The sequence below is a fragment of the Solanum stenotomum genome, chromosome 6 (assembly GCF_019186545.1).
Source record: "Solanum stenotomum isolate F172 chromosome 6, ASM1918654v1, whole genome shotgun sequence".
Taxonomy (NCBI): Eukaryota; Viridiplantae; Streptophyta; class Magnoliopsida; order Solanales; family Solanaceae; genus Solanum; species Solanum stenotomum.
In genome coordinates, this window is record NC_064287.1 from 35,250,658 (window position 1) to 35,273,424 (window position 22,767).

A 22,767-nucleotide genomic window follows, 5' to 3' on the forward strand; every position below is an offset into this window, starting at 1 on the left:
GGATCATTTTAGGCTAGAGACATAGTCGGCATGACTCCCAAAGCTTTTAGTGCGAGTCTGTGGGATTAGGCGTTTTAACTTTCAAGTTGATGCCTACATTTGACTTTAGTCAACATTCTGAGTAAATAAGTTCGGATGGAAATTCCGCCAGTCCAGTTAGCTCCTTAGTTCTGAGTTTGGTCTAGAACGACCTTTCGTTTAGGTCCCGAGGCTTCTGGGCTAATTTTGATGCCTTTCATGGATTTTGGATTAAAACGGAAATTCGGTGTGGTATGTAACGACCCTTTCGAAAGGATGCTACCACCTAAGCAAGAAAACTAGTTAAATACTTGCGACAATTAAAAGAGAATTACTATGGCCATATTGATTGTAGTTTAATAGAGGGATTAGGTTCATAAAGGGAAAAAAATTAGATAAGGATGTGCATCTTGTACATTTAAACATTTATGTGATGTCAAATTGATATGGCACGGAGTTTCAACTTATGACGGAAAAACCCTCCCAAAAATAATTTAAGCAAATAACCGATGAGCTTTTCATGCATATATTATCTTCACACTTAAGGATGAAATAATATGAATATTACCCATTTCGAAGTACCGAAATCAGCCCGTTCATGCTTCACACAAATATTCAAAACAAATAGTAAATTTGGTATATTGCAATACTTGGGCTTACACACCCCAAAAGAACAAAACATATAACCATACTTAATTTACAACCCATGGTGACATGATCACATTAGTCATCGAAATTTCATGTAAATATACAACAAAAAGATCATGTACAAGTCCCAAGGTTTATACAAAATATAGATGCCTAAATGCAAATGTGATCTTCCTTAAGGCTCTCAAAAATTCCATCTCCAATGGCCCGCTTCATCCATCCACTCGATCATTCCCTACGATAGAAACAACTATCGCTAAGCATATAGCTTAGTGGTGCAAAACTATAGTTTTGGAGCCATCCGATTCACAAAACAACTTTCTCAAGTCATGAGCAACATAATTGAACATAATTAATAAATCAAGTAAACAATATATAAAGAGTATCAAGTTCGATATTTAAAGACCCAATTGTCAAGAACGTTCATAGCATCATTTTCCAAGAGATTCAACAACAAGGCTCGCCCAATATGTACATCATGTCTTCACACCAAGCACAAACAAGTATCAAGAAGGGTCGACGCCCTATATCAAGAAGGGTCAAAGCCCAATAATCAAGAGAACCAAGAACCATATTAAAAATGGCTTTCTAATTCGTACTTAAAATAGACAACATCCATACTTAAGACGAACTAAAAATCCAGAGTCAAGATGGCAAATGATCCGAATCAAGAGGCATGCCAAGAGTGACAAAGTCACTGCCACAAGAAGGACAAGGTCCCAACAAGAGTGCTAAGTGATCAAACAATCCATACAAGTGGGCGAGTTACACAAGCATCTTTAACTTCTCAAAGGATACCAACACAACAATGCAAAGTGACAAGAGGTAGCCAAGGTACCAAGATCCAATTTCAAATATACTAGAGGTTAAAAGAATGCAAGTACAAGTTTATACACAAACCTCGGTGCTTTAGCAAGGAAACAGTCCAACCAATGTATCAAGGTCCTCAACTTGTTCACGAGTATATACAACCTTTAAAATACAATTAAACAACTTCTTTAATCCCTAGAAGCTCAATAATATTGATGTAAAATAGGATCATCATCACAAGTAAAATTAGCCTGCACAACACAACAATGCTCCCAAGACAGTGATTCTGGCCAGCCTAGTAGCTCATGTCGCAACTTAGATTTGAAATGGAAAACAGCAAAACTAGACTTTATAACCTTCATGAAATATGTAGATACATCTCTTAGGGTTGCAAACAAACAAGAATCACCGAAAAATGTATTTTGTACAACAAGATATCGTCAAAACACTAACAGCTGTTCATACAGAATTTCAAATTCCAGAATCTGGACAAAACTTGTCCTATGTTGCGTCCCATATTTCGAATCTATAACAGCTGAATCAGAGTTTGACATAAACATAAGAGTTGTAGGTCTACGAATTATCTTTCCAAATCATATTTACTCACTGTAAACTAAGTTCTAGAACGAGAGATATGCATAAAACACCAAACACTACCCAGCTGAGAAACAGATTTCGTCACTTACCAAAAAGAAGTGTGTTCTTGAATTCCAGCCAAAAAGGGCCACGTTTTCTCTTGTGATTTTGAAGAACAATATGTTAAGCTAAGGTTCTAATGTTCTTAGACTTGAGGGAAATGAATTTAATTGAAGGAGGTGTGAAAATATATAGTTACCAAGGTGATACTTATCAGCTGTACAGATGTCACCAAAAGGGGCTGCCCAAACAAAAAGTTGGCTGCCCAAAAAGCATACATATATATCTATATGTATATCCCTTACCTTCCTTTTAAAGTTAAACATAATTTTAATTAGGATATTACCTAAACACCCCATCACAAATCCTTAAATTACGATAAGAATTTATGCTAAGCAAGTTGGAAATTTTCACAACACTTCAAGTTCCCAAAATGAGACTAAAACATATTCTAGTAATTAAGCAACGGTAAATCGACATGAGACTCTTGGTTAGTATTTAGGGGTGTTACAATTCTCTCCCCCTTAAAGAAATTTCGTCTCGAAATTTACCTTATGCTAGTCCCGGAACAAGTGCGGATACTGGGTCCTCATGTCTTCTTCTCTTTCCCAAGTAGCTTCTTTTCCAGAATGGTTCCTCCAAAGTACCTTTACTAAGGGGATTCTCTTGTTTCTAAGTTGCTTCACTTCCCGAGCTTGAATTAAAATAGGTTCTTCATCATACGTCAAGTCAGGATTAACCTCAATAGACTCAACTGGGAGAACATGTGATGGATCCGAACGATATCTTCTGAGCATAGAAACATGAAAGACATTGTGAATCTTCTCCAAGTCCGGTGGCAAAGCTAATTTATATGCAACTGGTCCAACCCTTTCAAGTATCTCATAAGGTCCAATAAATCGGGGACTAAGTTTTCCTTTTTGGCCAAATCTCATAATCTTTTTCCATGGAGACACCTTTAGGAATACTTTATCTCCCACTTGATATTCGATGTCCCGCCTTTTAAGATCAGCATACGACTTTTGTCTATCTGAAGAAATCTTTAAACGATCCTTGATAATTTTTACCTTGTCCTCTGTTTGTTGCACAATTTCAGGACCGACAAGCTTTCTGTCACCAACTTCACTCCAACAAAGAGGGGTCCGACATTTCCTTCCGTAAAGGGCTTCATAGGGAGGCATTCCAATACTCGATTGGTAGCTATTATTATAAGCAAATTCTATCAAAGCCAAGTGTTTGTCCCAACTACCCTCAAACTCCATAATACAAGCTCGAAGCATATCCTCCAAAATTTGTATCACTCTTTCCGACTGGCCGTCCGTCTGAGGATGGAACGAAGTGCTAAATCTCAACTTAGTACCCAAAGCTTCCTGCAAGCTACCCCAAAATCTAGATGTAAACCTTGGGTCTCGGTCAGATACAATAGACACAGGGATCCCATGTAGTCTTACAATCTCATTAATGTACAATTCGGCTAAACGCTCAAGCGAGTAATCCATCTTGATTGCTAAGAAGTGAGCACTCTTGGTTAGCCTGTCTACAATCACCCATATTGCATCATGATTTCTCTGAGTGCGAGGAAGTCCAGAAACAAAGTCCATAGTTATTCTCTCCCATTTCCATTCCGGCATCGACAAGGGCTGTAGTAATCCAACTGGGACCTGATGTTCTGCCTTTACTTGTTGACAAACCAAACATTTAGAAATGAACTCCGCAATGTCTCTCTTCATACCATTCCACCAATAATGTTCTTTGATGGTCAGATACATCTTTGTACCTCCAGGATGCATTGCATATGGTGAAGTATGTGCTTCATTCAATATTTTTTTCCTCAAGCTGTCATCATTAGGGACGCATAACCTGTTTTGGTAAAATAAGACATCATCCTCTGTTAATGTAAAATCAAGCTTTTCCCCATTTTGAACTTCTCTGGTCAATTTTACAAGTTTCTCATCTATCTTTTGTGCTTCCTTCACCTGTTCATGTAATATTGGCTTCACTTGCAAATTAGCAATAACTGAACCCTTTGAATCAGGTGTAAAACAAACATTCATGGCTCTTAATTCAAGAAGCAAGGATAAAGGACTCAAGGAAATGCTTGCGAAGGATTTTCGACTTAAGGCATCGGCAACCACATTGGCTTTACCTGGATGATAATCAATTGTGCAGTCATAATCCTTGATGAGTTCAAGCCATCTACGTTGTCGAAGGTTTAGCTCCTTCTGAGTACCCAAGTACTTTAAGCTCTTGTGATCAGTAAATATATGACATTTCTCTCCATACAAATAATGTCGCCATATTTTTAAAGCAAACACTACAGCAGCAAGTTCAAGATCATGGGTAGGATAATTCAATTCATGCGGTTTTAATTTTCGAGAGGCATAAGAAATAACCTTCCCTTCTTGCATCAAAACGCATCCGAGACCATTGTGAGAAGCATCGCTGTATACTACATATTCTCTCCCTTCAATTGGTAGAGTAAGTATAGGCGCTTGAGTTAACAAGGATTTGAGAGTTTCAAAGCTCTCTTGGCATCTGTCATCCCAAATAAACTTTACTTCCTTTTGCAAGAGTTTAGTCAAAGGAGAGGCGATAATGGAAAAGCCTTTCACAAATCTTCTGTAGTATCCTGCTAAGCCTAAGAAGCTTCTTACCTCGGTTGGACTTTTGGGAGGTCTCCAGTCAACAACTGCTTGTATCTTACTAGGATCCACCTTCACGCCTTCAGCTGATACAACATGTCCTAGAAATGTCACTTCATCAAGCCAAAATTCACACTTGGAAAGTTTAGCATAAAGTTCCTTCTCCTTCAAAATTTGCAAAATAATCCGGAGGTGTTTATCATGGTCTTCACTACTTCTGGAAAATATTAAAATATCATCTATAAAAACAACCACAAACTGATCAAGATAAGGCTTGAATACTCGATTCATTAAATCCATGAATACCGCAGGAGCATTTGTCAATCCGAATGGCATCACCAAAAATTCATAATGCCCATACCGAGTTCTAAAAGCAGTTTTAGGAATATCTTCCGCTCTAACACGCAGTTGGTGATATCCAGACCTTAAATCAATCTTTGAGAATACTTTAGCACCCTTCAGTTGGTCAAACAAATCATCGATCCTTGGTAGCGGATATCTATTTTTGATTGTTATTCTGTTCAATTGTCTATAGTCGATGCAAAGCCTAAGAGTGCCATCTTTCTTCTTGACGAACAAAACAGGGGCTCCCCAAGGAGAAACACTAGGTCGAATAAAACCTTTCTCAAGAAGCTCTTGCAATTGAGCTTTCAATTCTCTTAATTCTGCCGGAGCCATTCTATAAGGAGTGATAGAAATAGGGGTAGATCCAGGAATAAGCTCGATTAGAAATTCAACCTCTCTTTCCGGGGGCAATCCAGGAAGGTTTCCTGGGAAAACTTCTGGAAAGTCACATACAGCAGGTATGTCCTTGATACATGGACTCTGCAACCGTGTATCAACTATGTGAGCAAGGTATGCCCCACATCCTTGACGCATCAATTTTCTTGCCAAGGCCGCAGAAATAATACTAGCTGTCAATGATCTTTCACCTTGTACAATGATATGTGAAAATGTCGGATCTTTAAAGGTCACATGCTTTGATCTACAATCTACCACTGCATGATATTTATGAAGCCAATCCATCCCGATAATAACATCAAAATCCTTGAAGGGCATTTCAATCAAATCAGCAGGGAAGACCAGGCTTTGAATCACGAAGGGACAATCACGATAAATTCGATTACACACAACTTGATAACCCAAAGGACTTTCAACCAGCACATCATAATTAAGTTTCACAGATTTCACATTTTCAGGAAGAACAAGTGATGAACAAATATATGAATGTGTAGAACCCGGATCAATCAATGTAAACACACATAAGCCAAATAAGTGAAATTTACCGACAACCACGTCTTGTCCATCTTGATCATCCCTCTGCCTCATAGCATAAGCACGTGCAGTAGCCCTTTGTCCACTAGCTTGATTAGCTCCACTTGTACCTGCTGCTTGGGTGTTTTTAGGTCTTGCACCTCTACTAGTTTGAGGAGGATTAATAGAAGGCTTATGAACTGAGCCTTCAGTTCTCAAGGAAGGAGCATTATTAGGATTAGGACAATCCTTCACTTTATGATCAAAGCTCCCACAATTGAAACATGCACCAGAAGCTCTCCTGCAAGTACCATAGTGATTCTTTCCACATTGCGGACAAGTAGGAACACGAGGCTTACCTTGGCCATAATTTGGCGTGCTAGCTGTAGAAAAATTTGATCTGCTTTGCTTTTGTTGTGGTGGCTTGTTATCACTACTAGCCTTAGAGTTATCAAACCTTCCCCTTTTTGATGGCCCCCCAAAATCGGTTCTAGGCTTCCGGAATTTGCTTTCATTTCTGCTAGCTTCTTCTTTATCAAGTCGCTCCCAAGTAAATGCAGCAGACACTAACTTACAAAAGTTCTCATGTTGCAGGATCGCCACATTCTTTCTAATGGAATCATTTAAACCATCTTCAAATTTCCTGCACTTGTCTTTTTCCTCTTTAATAATACCTCCAGCATAACGAGAGAGCCTTAAAAACTTCTGTTGGTACTCAGCAATAGACATACCTCGTTGCCTTAAATTCAAAAACTCCTTTCTCTTTGCATCGCAATAAGCAGGTGGGACATATTTCATACGAAATTCCCTAAGAAAATCATCCCAAGTAAGAACAGGAGGTTTTACCTTGGCATTTGGAACACTTACCCACCAATCATAAGCATCTTTCTGTAATAGTGAAATAACATACTTAAATTTGGCAACATCAGAACATTCCAACTGCTCAAACACTCTTTCCATGCGCTCCAGCCATTGTTCAGCATCAGTGGGATCAACGGTGCCTTCAAACTCTACTCCACCCATTTTCCTCATTTTCTCAAAGTTAATCACGTTGGGATCATGCATCGCTTCAGCCATGTGGTGGAAGAATTCAGCCATTTGTTGAAAAGGAGGATTCATGGCTTGAATACCACGACTCATCTGAGGATGTAAACCCGCTCTTACACCCTGATGGTTTCCCACTTCAGACCCACTAGTGTGGGGAACATATTGATTCGAGAAAGGTTCGCCCACCTCTTCTAGTGCATGAGGCTGGGGCACAGAGTTACCCGACCCTTTACGATCAGCTTCCATAGGTCGGTCAGAAGAAGAGGCCATAACTTAATCCTTCAAAAGGGAAGATCACATTGCATTAGGGACATGTACATGATGCATGTACACTCTAAATGCGATAAAAATATTATAAACCATGCAAGTGAACAAATAATACAAATAGAACCTTTTTCGAATGTGAACAAGTATACAAGTAAGTCACAGCAAAAATCCTAGAAGCACAAACCTAGGCTCTGATACCAATAATTGTAACGACCCTTTCGAAAGGATACTACCACCTAAGCAAGAAAACTACTTAAATACTTGCGACAATTAAAAGAGATTTACTATGGCCATATTGATTGTAGTTTAATAGAGGGATTAGGTTCATAAAGGGAAAAAAAATTAGATAAGGATGTGCATCTTGTACATTTAAACATTTATGTGATGTTAAAATTGATATGGCACGGAGTTTCAACTTATGACGGAAAAACCCTCCCAAAAATAATTTAAGCAAATAACCGATGAGCTTTTCATGCATATATTATCTTCACACTTAAGGATGAAATAATATGAATATTACACATTTCGAAGTACCGAAATCAGCCCGTTCATGCTTCACACAAATATTCAAAACAAATAGTAAATTTAGTATATTGCAATACTTGGGCTTACACACCCCAAAAGAACAAAACATATAGCCATACTTAATTTACAACCCATGGTGACATGATCACATTAGTCATCGAAATTTCATGTAAATATACAACAAAAAGATCATGTACAAGTCCCAAGGTTTATACAAAATATAGATGCCTAAATGCAAATGTGATCTTCCTTAAGGCTCTCAAAAATTCCTTCTCCAATGGCCCGCTTCATGCATCCACTCGATCATTCCCCTACGATAGAAACAACTATCGCTAAGCATATAGCTTAGTGGTGCAAAACTATAGTTTCGGAGCCATCCGATTCACAAAACAAACTTTCTCAAGTCATGGGCAACATAATTGAACATAATTAATAAATCAAGTAAACAATATATAAAGAGTATCAAGTTCGATATTTAAAGACCCAAATGTCAAGAACGTTCATAACATCATTTTCCAAGAGATTCAACAACAAGGCTCGCCCAATATGTACATCATGTCCTCACACCAAGCACAAGCAAGTATCAAGAAGGGTCGACGCCCTATATCAAGAAGGGTCAAAGCCCAATAATCAAGAGAACCAAGAACCATATTAAAAATGGCTTTCTAATTCGTACTTAAAATGGACAACATCCATACTTAAGACGAACTAAAAATCCAAAGTCAAGATGGCAAATGATCCGAATCAAGAGGCATGCCAAGAGTGACAAAGTCACAGCCACAAGAAGGACAAGGTCCCAACAAGAGTGCTAGGTGATCAAACAATCCGTACAAGTGGGCGAGTTACACAAGCATCTTTAACGTCTCAAAGGATACCAACACAACAATGCAAAGTGACAAGAGGTAACCAAGGTACCAAGATCCAATTTCAAATATACTAGAGGTTAAAAGAGTGCAAGTACAAGTTTATACACAAACCTCGGTGCTTTAGCAAGGAAACAGTCCAACCAATGTATCAAGGTCCTCAACTTGTTCACGAGTATATACAACCTTTAAAATACAATTAAACAACTTCTTTAATCCCTAGAAGCTCAATAATATTGATGTAAAATAGGATCATCATCACAAGTAAAATTAGCCTGCACAAACACAACAATGCTCCCAAGACAGTGATTCTGGCCAGCCTAGTACCTCATGTCGCAACTTAGATTTGAAATGGAAAACAGCAAAACTAGACTTTATAACCTTCATGAAATATGTAGATACATCTCTTAGGGTTGCAAACAAACAAGAATCACCGAAAAATGTATTTTGTACAACAAGATATAGTCAAAACACTAACAGCTGTTCGTACAGAATTTCAAATTCCAGAATCTGGACAAAACTTGTCCTATGTTGCGTCCCATATTTCGAATCCATAACAGCTGAATCAGAGTTTGACATAAACATAAGAGTTGTAGGTCTACGAATTATCTTTCCAAATCATATTTATTCACTGTAAACTAATTTCTAGAACGAGAGATATGCATAAAACACCAAACACTACCCAGCTGAGAAACATATTTCGTCACTTACCAAAAAGAAGTGTGTGTTCTTGAATTCCAGCCAAAAAGGGCCACGTTTTCTCTTGTGATTTTGAAGAACAATATGTTAAGCTAAGGTTCTAATGTTCTTAGACTTGAGGGAAATGAATTTAATTGAAGGAGGTGTGAAAATATATAGTTACCAAGGTGATACTTATCAGCTGTACAGATGTCACCAAAAGGGGCTGCCCAAACAAAAAGTTGGCTGCCCAAAAAGCATACATATATATCTATATGTATATCCCTTACCTTCCTTTTAAAGTTAAACATAATTTTAATTAGGATATTACCTAAACACCCCATCACAAATCCTTAAATTACGATAAGAATTTATGCTAAGCAAGTTGGCAATTATCACAACACTTCAAGTTCCCAAAATGAGACTAAAACATATTCTAGTAATTAAGCAACGGTAAATCGACATGAGACTCTTGGTTAGTATTTTGGGGTGTTACATGGTACCTACTTTTTGTCGAAATAACCTTGGACGGAAATTTTGATGGTTCCGTTGAGTCTGAAATACCGAATTTGATGGGGTAGCAAAGTTAGTTTGCATGCACGAGGTTCTGAACAAATTTTGGGCACCCCGTTGAAGTTTGGAGGCCTTAGCACTTTCCTGTTAGTTGAGGACCTCGCATTCATGCGCCTGGCCTCGCGTTCGTGAAGGGATGGTGCCCAGGCGTCCATGTTCGTGGATAGGCACTTCGCGTTCACAAGTAGCCAGCCACCTGGTCCTTTATTTAAGCCTTAGTTGGTATTCGGTACAACAAATCCAAGAATCGAAAATAAAAAAAAATCAAAACCGAGCCGAATTATCGAATGTCCAGCCCTACTCATCTCTGCAACATGCATCTTCTGAACATGTGAGTTCTTAAATTATCATGAGCAGTCCATTCCATACAACAAGCCTAATCACCACTCTATAGGACTTACTTTTAAGTTTATATTGTAACTTCTTATCATACAAGACTCTAGAGGCATGTCTCCATTTCATCCGGATCGCCCCAATGTGACGTGTGACATTATCATAAATGTAAAAGTAACTGAGTAACATTAAGACCATAGTGTAAGAGAATGAAAACATGAGGCAATTATTGAAGACTAAATAACAACACAAGAACTAAGTCACCAACCAAATAAAGTGGATAAATTTTTTGATATAACAACACTACAAGTTACAAGTTACAATAGTGAACTATCTGATTTTTTAGCGATAGGAAAAATTATCAAAAAGTACCACAAACAAAAAAAAGAAGATAGCAACTAAGACTAAAAGAGGGTTGTTAAAGCTCATCTTCAGGCTCCAACACAGAACATAATTGATTCTTTATTAATTTATAGAAATAGCAACTAGTAGCAACAGCTAACAACAATCTATGAAATCAAACGAAAAAAATGAAATTTTTTTATAGCAATAGCATGCATCGACAAGTAATTGGCATTTGACTACACAAATAAACAGAGGCACTTGATAAGAGAGACAGAGAGAGTGAGAGAAATCAGATGAAGATGAGAGTTAGATATAGGGATGGCAACGGGGTGGTGTAGGCTGGGGGCGGTGCGAGTTGAGCTTAACCCGCAAAATTTTTAATCCGCCCCGCCCCGCATAACAACTCTTTTCATTATAAACCCGCCCCGCATAGACCCACCCCGCATGAACCCACCCTGCATAATATTTTTAATATTTTCTTTTTCTAGTTATGTTTGATACTAAAAATAAAATTCATAAAAATAAATTCATTTTTTCATTAAGCTGTATTAATTTAATAGGATATTGACTTAAAATTTTATTTTTTAGAGGTCAATTGGAAAACATGTAAGAAATTGTATTATTGTTTATTGAACCATTATCATNAAAATTTTTAATCCGCCCCGCCCCGCATAACAACTCTTTTCATTATAAACCCGCCCCGCATAGACCCACCCCGCATGAACCCACCCTGCATAATATTTTTAATATTTTCTTTTTCTAGTTATGTTTGATACTAAAAATAAAATTCATAAAAATAAATTCATTTTTTCATTAAGCTGTATTAATTTAATAGGATATTGACTTAAAATTTTATTTTTTAGAGGTCAATTGGAAAACATGTAAGAAATTGTATTATTGTTTATTGAACCATTATCATTTATTATCTTGAATATTTTAGTAGCTTTAATGAAATTATCTTAATAAATAATACTCTGTCACTCTTATAACATGTAAAAAGTTAAAATTAAGTTTGAACCCACATAAAATCACATATACCCGCAACCCGCCCCGCCCCACATTAATTTTTGAAAAACCCACCTCAACCCGCCCCACATCCGACCCGCTCCACACAACCTTAAAACCACCCTGCCCCACATAGCCTTAAACCCACCCCTCCCCGCATCTGCCCTGCCCCATTGCCATCCCTAGCTAGAGACTTAGTGGCGGAGCCAGAAATTTAATAAAGGGTGTCCAAGAATGATGGTTGTAGCTGTCAAAATAAAAAAAAAATTGTGTTATTCGGGTTCAAAATCAAAACTCCTTCACTCAAATGGACACATATTACCATTACGCCAAAGACATAACTTTTGTCAAAGGTGTCCAACATTAAATATATATCTGAAGGAAATAATATTACTCAAGGTAATAATATATGCACAAGTGAAATACCCAACAATGATTGTATAAAAGAAACTTATTAATCTACAAACAATGACTCTTGTAATTTTTTACATTAAGTATATCTCTTTGCATTCAATGCATCTCTCTACACTTGAATGTCTCTCTCACTACATTTAAAATATGTAATAAGGCATCGCTATTTATAATACTAATACTAACAACCAAAGTAAACTAGGACTAGAAACTAACAAATCCTAATTAAACATAAATAAGTAAATACCATAATTAACAAGTCATAAACTAGTAAGGAATCCTAAACTACTTAGGAATCCTAATCTTGGTTTATTTCCTAAATAACTTCCCTTAAACCAAGATCTTCAAATGTGACTATGCCTACCATCTTCTTTAACTTTCTGAAATATGTAGCATCAACAAAATCGTGTGTGCCATCTTTGGTCAACTTCAATCTCTCTTCAAACATAGATAATTCAATTTTTTTCAATAACTTTAACTTCTTTTAAGACTTCTCCATCCTTAGACCATCGACAATTTATTTAATTCTCGTAAAGAAATTTTTGATTGATTCTGTTGATTTCATCTGAGCCAACTCAAACTGTCTCCAAAGCTCTTGAAGTTTTTCCTCTCTTCACATCTGAAACACATCGATATGCTTTTGTTAAAATTTTCCAAGCCTCCTTTGATGACTTAGCATATAAAAGTTTAATATATACATGCAATTCGACCTTGCAATTAAACAGAATTGTTCCTTGTAATCCAATTTTCTACTTTTCTCCGATTGTTTTGCAGCCTCACCAGTCAATGTTATGTCCTCTAGAACATCCACGAATCCAATATCAATAATGGACCATAGTCCAAAAGTTTTAAAAAAAACTCTTCATCTGTTGATACCAATTCTCAAAATTATTTTTGCCGTCAAACATGAAAACGGGACATTCAGGTAAATATGGAATACTCATATTCTTTTATACTCCCTCTGTCCCTAATTACTTGTCCACTTTTTCTTTTATAGTTGTCCCTAATTACTTGTCCATTTTGACAAATTAAGAAAGGACAATTTTTTTATTACCTATTATACCCTCAATTAAATGACTAATTATTTTGAAAAATGTAGAACTTTTCATCCACTTCATAATTAATATGGGGTAAAATGGTAAACTCACTATGTCATTGTTTTTTTAATATGTGTGTCAATTAAAGAGTGGACAAGTAATTAGGGACAGAGGGAGTATGTGTTAGATCTCACACTAGGCTTTTATAAGGATTACACACTAGGTTTTTATCAGGATCTCTTACAAGGATTTTATAAGGATCTCACTCAAGCTCTGATACCAATTTGAAGGAAATACTATTACTCAAGATAATAATAAATGTGTTGGAAAAACTACTACAATATTGATATTAGATTGGAATTACAAAGTAATAAATAACTTATCACAAATACTGTATCGTGGCAAGCCACTGCCTTGAAAGCGATTTTGGCTCGACTTCGGTGCAAATCATTGTAGACAGTCGCTCCCCAAGGTTCCACAGTTACTCTCAAACACGTGCACTCGTGGCTAAGAGTTTGGAGGTTGCCCAAAAATATTCTAAGGATAAGTAGAAAGGAGGGAAATGTTTTGTTTTCCTTTTTGTTGGTTGTGGTCTCTCTTTTGTTCACCAAAGCCACTTCTTATATAGGATTGCAAGAGAAGGAGTTGAAAGTGGGAGAGTTTAATTTTTAGAAACGTATTGTCAAGGTTAATGACATTAAAGGCCATTACATCACTTATGTTTTTGGAACGGATGTATCTTCTCCTTTGAAACGTATTTTGCATTTGTCTCGTTGCATTACATTCAGTTAATAAAGTTAGAATAATTAACTCAACAATAGAATTAACTCAATAATGCCCCACTAATGCAAAGACAAAGGGTAAGAATAAATTTTGGACAAAAGGAAGGAACATATACTTAAAGTATCAGTATCTTTCTATTTGAATTGACACGTAGTGATATGAGGCAACAACTTATTATCCACAAAGTGAAGTACTCTTGAACTGAGCGGATATGAATTGAGACCCTCATAACACATACCATATCCTTAAATTTTAAGCAACCTCCGCGGTACAAACAAAGTGTTTTTATGCTCATGCACACACACCTTAGGTCTTATGAGTGCTCTAGAAAGACGACCTAAGTCTTTCATAAAAGGCGACCATACCTTTACACTCACGTAGGTGATTCCATCAAGTCTATCTCAAATAGACCACCTTAAGGCTATAGAATCATTAAGAACAAAATAAGTTCAACCTTATAAAACACTGTCTCACGCCATAGGGATAGAAAATGTGGTGTATATTGAGGCCTAACAAGTCCACCACATTGCCTTAATCAATAGGCTTTAGCCTCATCCCTCTCAACGTTTCAAGGATTATTTTCCTTGTCAAGCCCTTGGTCATAAGATCCACCAAAAAAATTTCGGACCTTACATATTTCAAGAAAATAACACTCAGTTTCAACAACTGTTTAACCGTACCATGTCTGATGAGAATATGTCTCTTTTTTCCATTGTACACACTATTTTTGGCAATTCCGATTACTACCTGTGAGTCACAATGAAAAAAGACTGGTGAAACTTGTCTTCCCCACAATGGCACATCCACCAAAAGATTTCTCGGCCACTTAGCTTCTTGCCTTGCCAACTAGAGAGTAATGAATTTTGATTTCATGGTAGATCGTGTTATACAAGTCTGTTCGAAAGACTTTCACGAAATAACACTTGCGCCCAAATTAAGCACATAGCCACTAGTGGAGCTAACTTCATCATTGTCAGTTACCCATTTTGCATAAAAAATCTTCTAAAGCAGCAGGAAATTTATTAAAATGCAAACATCAATTCATAGTACCTCTCAAATATCTTAGCAAGCGATGAAGAGCATTCCAGTGTTCACTACTGGGATTATGAGTATATCTACTCAATCTACTAATAGCATAAGCTATATCAGACTGACTATAGTTCATGAGAAACATTACATTCCCAATTAGTTTAGCATATTCAGTTTGAGAAACACTAGATTATTTATTCTTCCTCAAGTGTATGCTAGGATCATAAGGAGTTCTCATTGGAACTACATAAAAACAATAAAAAAAATTTAACATCTTTTCAATGTAATGAGACTGACACAAAGAGAAACCATTAGCAGTTCTTTTGATTTTAACTCCCAAAATCACATCTGCTTCACCAAGGTCTTTCATTTCAAATTTAGAAGACAAAAAGTTCTTGGTCTCATTAATAACATTCACATTAGGACCAAATATTAACCTGTCATCTACATATAAACATATAATGACACAATCTGAACCTATCATCTTAGAATAAACACAAGTATCCTATGAATTCACAACAAAATCATTATCCACTAATGTGATATTAAATTTTCATACCAATGCTTAGGTGCTTGTTTTAGTTCATATAAGGGCTTTCTCAATTTGCATACTTTATCCTCTTGTCCTGGAACCATAAAACCCTCTGGTTGAGTCATATAGATCTCTTCCTCTAAATCACCATTTAGAAATGTTGTTTTGACATCCGTTTGATGTACCACTAAAGCATGAATAGCGGCTAAAGCAATAAGAGTCCTAATGGTCGCTATTTTAGTCACAGGAGAATAAGTATCAAAGTAATCAACACCTTTTTTTTGGTTAAAACTCCGAATCAAAAGTCTAGCCTTATATTTTTCAATTGTACCATCAGGTCTCAATTTCTTCTTAAATATCTGCTTGCTACTTATTGGCTTACAACCTTTAGGTAAATCATACAAGTCCCAAGTGTGATTAGAAACTATAGAGTCTAATTCACTTTCAATAGCCTCTTTCCAAAATATAACATCTATTGATCTCATTGTTTCATCATAAGTCTTAGGGTCTTCTTCTATTAAATAGATAAACACTAATTCATCATTTAAAATATTAATATTAAAAGTTTCAGTTAAGAAAGTATTGATAAAATCAGAATCAAAACTTGTCTCAGTTCTACATCTTTTACTCCTTTTGAGTTCATTTTCATGTTCATTAGAAGTAACACTAGAAGAAGGCATAACATGTTAATTGTTTCACATAGATGCAAAAGCATTATTTTGCACATCACTCGGCATATTATTTTTCAAAGGAAAAATATGCTAAAAAAATTCCGCATCTGTAGATTCACAAATAGAATGATCACTTAGAGACATAAATCTATATGCAACACTATTTTGAGCATAACCAATAAAGACATTATCAAAAGTCTTAGAACCAACATTTACGCGTTAAAAATCAGGTAGATCAACATTAGCCAAACACCCCCACACTTTTAGAAATTTCAAGTTAGGAGCAAACCCTTTCCACATCTCATATGAGGTCTTGTCTAACTTCTTATGAGGGACTCTATTAAGAATATAGAATGCAGACAAAATTGCTTCTCCCCACATATTGTCAGATAAATCAGAGCTTAAAAGCATAGCATTCATCATTTCTTTAAGGGTTTTATTTTTTCCGTTTGGCTATACCTTTTTTTTGGGGAGTATAGGGATCATTAACCTCATGTATAATACCATATTTCTCACAAAAATCTTCTAGAGTTTTAGTACTATATTCACCGCCCCTATCAGATCTAAATCTCTTGATTTTCCACTTCTGCTATGAATCTTAAAAACATGCTTTCAGCCTCATCTTTAGACTTAAAAAGATATACCTTAGTGTATCTAGAAAAGTCATCAACAAAAGTAATTTAGTACTTTTTTCCACCTTTGCTAACAGTGTTCTTGAAATATGCTAAATCTGAATGTATTAGTTCAAGTAATTTGGTCTTTCTACTAATAACAGATTTGAAAGGTTTCTTGGCATGCTTTGCTTCTACACACAGGACATTTAGAAAAATCATCAGTTTTTATCATAGGAATTAATTCCATTTTTCTAAGTCTTCTAATAGAAGCAATATTAATATGACCTAGTCTACCATGCCATAAATTAACAGACTCAACAATATAATCAAAATTTGAAATACTTGCATTATTGACAATCTCTTGAACAATGTTCAATACAAACAATCTTCCACTTAGATATCCCTTCCTAACAAAGTCTCCTCCACGAGAAATAATTATTTTATCAGCTTCAAAAATAAGTTTAAGGCTTACTTTGTTGAGAAGTGCTCCGGAAACTAGGTTTCTACAAAGGGAGGGAACGTACAAAACACTGTTCAAGGATAAAGTTTTTCCAGAAGTTAATTTAAGTAGAACTTTTCCTTTACCCATAACCCCAGCAGTAGTGAAGTTACCCATGTAAACACACTCTCCATCAGTGGACTCCTCAAAGTCATGTAATAAATTCTTATTAGCACAAAAATGGCTTGAAGCACCTGTGTCTAGCACACCATCAGTTTTGTTAGCCACCAAATTTGCCTCAACGACTACAACAACAATCACTTCATTACCCTCAGCAAGATAAGCTTGGACATCACTTTGTCCTTCATGCTTTGAGTCCTTCCCTTTTCTTTGATAGCACTTGGCTGCCCTGTGACCAACTTTTCCACAAACAAAACAAGGACCTTTAAATTTTTGAATTTGACTCTCCGGCTTGTTGAATTGATTTTCCTTCTTCATATGTTCCTTTTTCGTGACTTTCTTCTGTCTGCCTTTGAACCTGTCTTTCACAACAGTACCAGAAGATTCAACGAGATTAGCCTTAGAAAAATTAAAAGAAAGTTCTTCCATTTTATCTTTGAGACGGTTCACCTCTTCAGTCTTCAAATGACTAATAAGTTCTTGGAGAGTTAAATTTTTTTCTTAATGTTTTAATTGATTTCTATAATCACTCCAAGATGGTGGGAATTATTCAAGCAGAACATTAGCCTAAACTATCTCACACATCTTCATGTCCTCGTTGAGAACATCAGCAGTCAAGTTCTCATATTCTGAACTTGTTCCATTGTTGACTTATTATCAACCATTTGGAATTTAATCCACTGACCGACAACATATTTTTTCTTTCCTGCATCATCAGCGCCATATTTCTTTTCCAAACTATCCCATATTTCTTTAACAGATTTATAAGTAACAAATAAATCAAAGAAAGGATTAGTCATATGGTTTAACAAATGTCCTCTCACCGTTCTGTTATCCTTTTCAAACTTCTTTTTAGCAATATCATCAACAGTCATAATATTGCTAGATTCAGTAGTAGTGTTAGAACCATTCGTAGAAGGTTCTTTAAATAGAACATAATCAACTTCTAATTGGTCAAAGAAAATTAAAAGTTTTTTGTGACCAACGTTTAAAATTATTTCCATCCAAAGGCACAAGTTTTGACAAATCAGAAAAAAAATTGTTCAAAGAAATATCCATATATCAATATTGTACGTTAGGAAACCGCTTTCAAATTGTTGGGAAAAATACTACAATATTGATATTAGATTGGAATTATAAAGTAATAAATAACTTATCACAAATACTGTGTTGTGGCAAGCCACTGCCTTGAAAGCGATTTCGGCTCGACTCCGGTGCAAATCGTTGTAGCCGGTCGCTCCCCAAGGTTCCACAATTACTCTCAAACACGTGCACTCGTGGCTGAGAGTTTGGAGGTTGCCCAAAACCAATTGCCCAAAAATATTCTAAGGATAAGAAGAAAGGAGGGAAATGTTTTGTTTTTCTTTTTGTTGGTTGTGGTCTCTCTTTTGTTCACCAAAGCCACTTCTTATATAGGATTGCAAGAGAAGGAGTTGAAAGTAGGAGAGTTTAATTTTTAGAAACGTATTGTCAAGGTTAATGACATTAAAGGCCATTACATCACTTTTGTTTTTGGAACAGATGTATCTTCTCCTTTGAAATGTATTTTGCATTTGTCTCTTTGCATTACATTCAGTTAATAAAGTTAGAATAATTAACTCAACAATAGAATTAACTCAATAATATGCACAAGTGAAATACCAACAATGATTATATAGAAGAAATTTATTAATCTACAAATAGTAGGTAAGAGACTTTATTTAATAACTCAATGACTCTTGTAATTTTTATACCTTACGTATATCTCTCTGCATTCAATGTATATCTCTACACTTGAATGCCTCTCTCACTACATTTAAAATATGTAATAAGGCATCCCTATTTATAATACTAATACTAATAACCAAAGTAAACTAGGACTAGAAACTAACAAATCCTAACCTAGTAAGGAATCCTAAACGACATAGGAATCCTAATCTTGGTTTATTTCCTACAATATCCTTTAAATGTAGAATTTGACATATATTAAATGTAGAAAAACATTGAAAACGAACCAAAAAACCGAAAAACTAAATTAGTTTGGTTCACTTTGATTTTTTGGTATTTATGCACAACCCTATGTTAATATTAAATTTTTAAAACTAATTTACTAAATTAATGACTAAAGCTAAGGATCAAATAAGAAAAAAAATAATTTTATTTTTAATATGTTAAAAAAAATTGTTTTTGAAATAACGGATAGTTAAAAGTGAACATACATAGCAATTGGGACATTTTTTCGAGACAATCAAATAAGAAAAGTGGACATAAATTGGGTGGAATAAGAAGTATTATTTCATGTGTCTCAATTTATATGATTTAGTTTTTTTTTTTAGTTAATATAAAAAAAATAACATATTTTTATATTTAATAACAATTTAACTTAAATATAATCATTTTAATTTTATCCTTAATGAAATGATTCAATCACACATATATGTATAACTTATTTTAGACGGTAAATTTTAAATTTTTTTTTTTTTGTTCTTTAAGTTTTGTATTGTTATGTCAGATTAAGTCATATAAATTGAACATCAATGGAGTACTAAATATAGGTGGCCCCATTGTTTCATATATAGGGTGCGCCTATGTCTAAAAGGGAACCTGCGTTGTCTTGGCGAAGCACGCATGCTGAGATACGTACTGGGCAGAAGACAGCCCTGGACGGGATTTGCAACCTTTCCAGCATCCCATTTCTGGGCTCTGTCTTGGCACTGCCAATTCTCATCCCAATCCCTCCCCTTGTCGAAAGAGCAATACACGAATTTGGAAATTTCATCTTTCAATTCTTCTGCATACGCCAATGTGCTTCAGAACTGCATAAAGAACAGGGATTTCATCGTTGGAAAGGCACTCCACTGCGATGTTTTAAAGAGAGGAGGATGTTTAGACCTATTTGGCCAGAACATTTTGCTCAACTTTTATATCAAGTCTGAGTTATTACATGATGCAGTTCAGCTGTTCGATGAAATGTCTACGAAAAATGTGGTTTCATTTGTTACTTTACTTCAGGGTCATTTGCAGGCAGAGGAGTATATTACAGCTGTTGAATTGTTTGTTAGATTGCATAGAGAAGGTCATGAGCTGAACCCATTTGTATTCACAACAATCTTGAAAGTGCTTGTGGGTATGGATGAAACAGAGATGGGTTGGAGAATTCATGCGTGTATTTATAAGCTTGGATTTGACTCTAATCCTTTTGTCAGCACTTCCCTCATTGATGCTTACTCTGTTTCTGGACTTGTTGATTTGTCCAGGGACGTTTTTGATGGCATTATTGACAAGGACATGGTGTCTTGGACAGGGATGGTTACTTGCTATGCGGAAAATGATTACTTTGAAGAAGCACTGAGATGCTTCTCCCAAATGAGGTTGGCAGGTTGGATGCCAAATAACTACACATTCACGAGTGTCATAAAGGCTTGCCTTGGTCTACAGGCCATTGATGTGGGCAAGAGTGTTCATGGATGTATACTGAAAACTAGGTACGAGATGGATCCTTCAGTTGGTATTTCGTTGCTTGACTTATACTGTAAATCTGGAGGTTTGAATGATGCTGCGTGTGTATTTCAAGAGATACCTGAGCGTGATGTAGTTCATTGGAGTTTTATTATAGCTCGATATTCACAGAGTGACCGCTGTGATGAGGCACTGAAGTTCTTTTCCCAAATGAGGAGAGCATTAATTGTTCCAAACCAGTTTACTTTTGCTAGTGTGCTGCAGGCATGTGCATCTGTGGAGGCTTTAGACCTTGGGATGCAAATCCACTGCTACGTGACAAAGTTTGGTCTTGATTCAGATGTGTTTGTTAGAAATGCCCTCATGGATGTGTATGCTAAGTGTGGAGAGGTGGAAAATACAGTAGACATGTTTCTGGAGACCGAAAACATAAATGATGTATCATGGAACACTATTATTGTTGGCCATGTACAATGTGGAGATGGAGAGAAGGCACTAGCTCTGTTTATTGATATGCATGAAGCACAAGTGCGAGCTTCATCGGTGACATATTCGTCTCTGCTGCGTGCTTGTGCAACCCTGGCTGCATTGGAGCCAGGTCTTCAAATTCACTCTTTTACTATAAAAACCATTTACGATCAAGATCTTGCTGTTGGAAATGCTTTAGTGGATATGTATGCAAAATGTGGGAGTATTAAGGATGCTCGGTTAGTGTTTGAAACGATGATTGAGCGTGATGTTGTATCATGGAATGCTATGGTTTCAGCATATTCCATGCATGGTCTTGGGAATGAAGCTCTCAGTATCTTTGAGAGAATGCGCAGAACGCATGTCAAACCTAATCAATTAACATTTCTTGGTGTTCTTTCAGCATGTAGCAATTCAGGATCTTTGAATCAAGGATATGCATATCTCTCTTTGATGCTGGATGATTATGGTATTGAACCTTGCGTTGAACATTATACATGCATGGTATCACTTTTGGGGCGCTTAGGTCACCTTGATAAGGCTCTTAAGTTGATCGAAGACATCCCATTTGAGCCAAGTGTCATGGTATGGCGTGCTTTGCTTGGTGCCTGTGTTCTTCATAATGAAGTTGATCTTGGGAAAACAGCTGCTCAGCGTGTGCTTGAATTGGAACCACAAGATGAAGCGACTTATGTGTTGTTATCAAATATGTATGCCACTTCGAAAAGGTGGAATAATGTAGCTTTTGTCCGGAAAACTATGAAAAAAAAACGACTAAAGAAGGAACCAGGACTTAGTTGGGTTGAAAACCAGGGCAGTGTTCATTATTTCTCTGTTGGTGATGCTTCACATCCTGATATCAAACTTATACACGGAATGTTGGAATGGTTTAACTTGAAAAGTAAGGGGGGAGGTTACGTTCCTAATTCTGATGTTGTTCTACTTGACGTGGACGATGATGAAAAGATACGTCTCCTTTGGTTACATAGTGAGAGATTAGCTTTAGCCTTTGCTTTATTAAGAACGCCGCCTGGAAGCCCAATTCGGATTATTAAAAATCTGCGAATATGTTTGGACTGTCATGCAGCAATCAAGTTTATATCAACACTTGTGCAGCGAGAAATTGTTATAAGAGATATAAATAGGTTTCACCACTTCCAAAATGGAGCTTGTTCATGTGGTGATTACTGGTAATATACCTCACCTCCTAGGTTTTCTATGTATCCATCTATATGAAACTTGCCTGTTTTGGCCTCTTAAGGACTGATGCTGATAAAGATGAAAGTAGTGATATTGTAAAGTTAAATTATTTCTAATTATAGTAAAGTGATATTCTTTTTGAGACGGACTAAAATGAAAATGCTACCACATAAAATGGGATAGAGGGAAGGAATACTATTTATTATTTTGTAGTCTTTTCGTTTCCTAATTTGTTCTTCTTTATATCTGTAAATATAATTAGCTGCCAACTAATTTCAATATAAATGGCATAGCAGGATTCAATTTATAATCTCATAAAAT

General features: G+C 36.1%; 1 protein-coding gene and 1 long non-coding RNA gene across 2 annotated transcripts; one reads left to right on the plus strand and one right to left on the minus strand.

The window, feature by feature from the left end:
* Window positions 1-7,888: 7,888 nt before the first annotated feature.
* LOC125868016 (uncharacterized) lies at window positions 7,889-9,540 on the minus strand. Its single transcript, XR_007446695.1, has 2 exons — window positions 9,422-9,540; window positions 7,889-8,158 (listed from the first exon to the last, which is right to left on the minus strand). It is a non-coding gene; the product is annotated as an uncharacterized LOC125868016 (long non-coding RNA).
* A 10,371-nt stretch (window positions 9,541-19,911) lies between these two features.
* Window positions 19,912-22,523, plus strand: LOC125869139 (putative pentatricopeptide repeat-containing protein At5g13230, mitochondrial). Its single transcript, XM_049549697.1, has one exon. It carries the CDS (start codon window positions 19,948-19,950, stop codon window positions 22,438-22,440), a length of 2,493 nt encoding a protein of 830 aa, XP_049405654.1. The 5' UTR covers window positions 19,912-19,947; the 3' UTR covers window positions 22,441-22,523.
* Window positions 22,524-22,767: the final 244 nt, after the last annotated feature.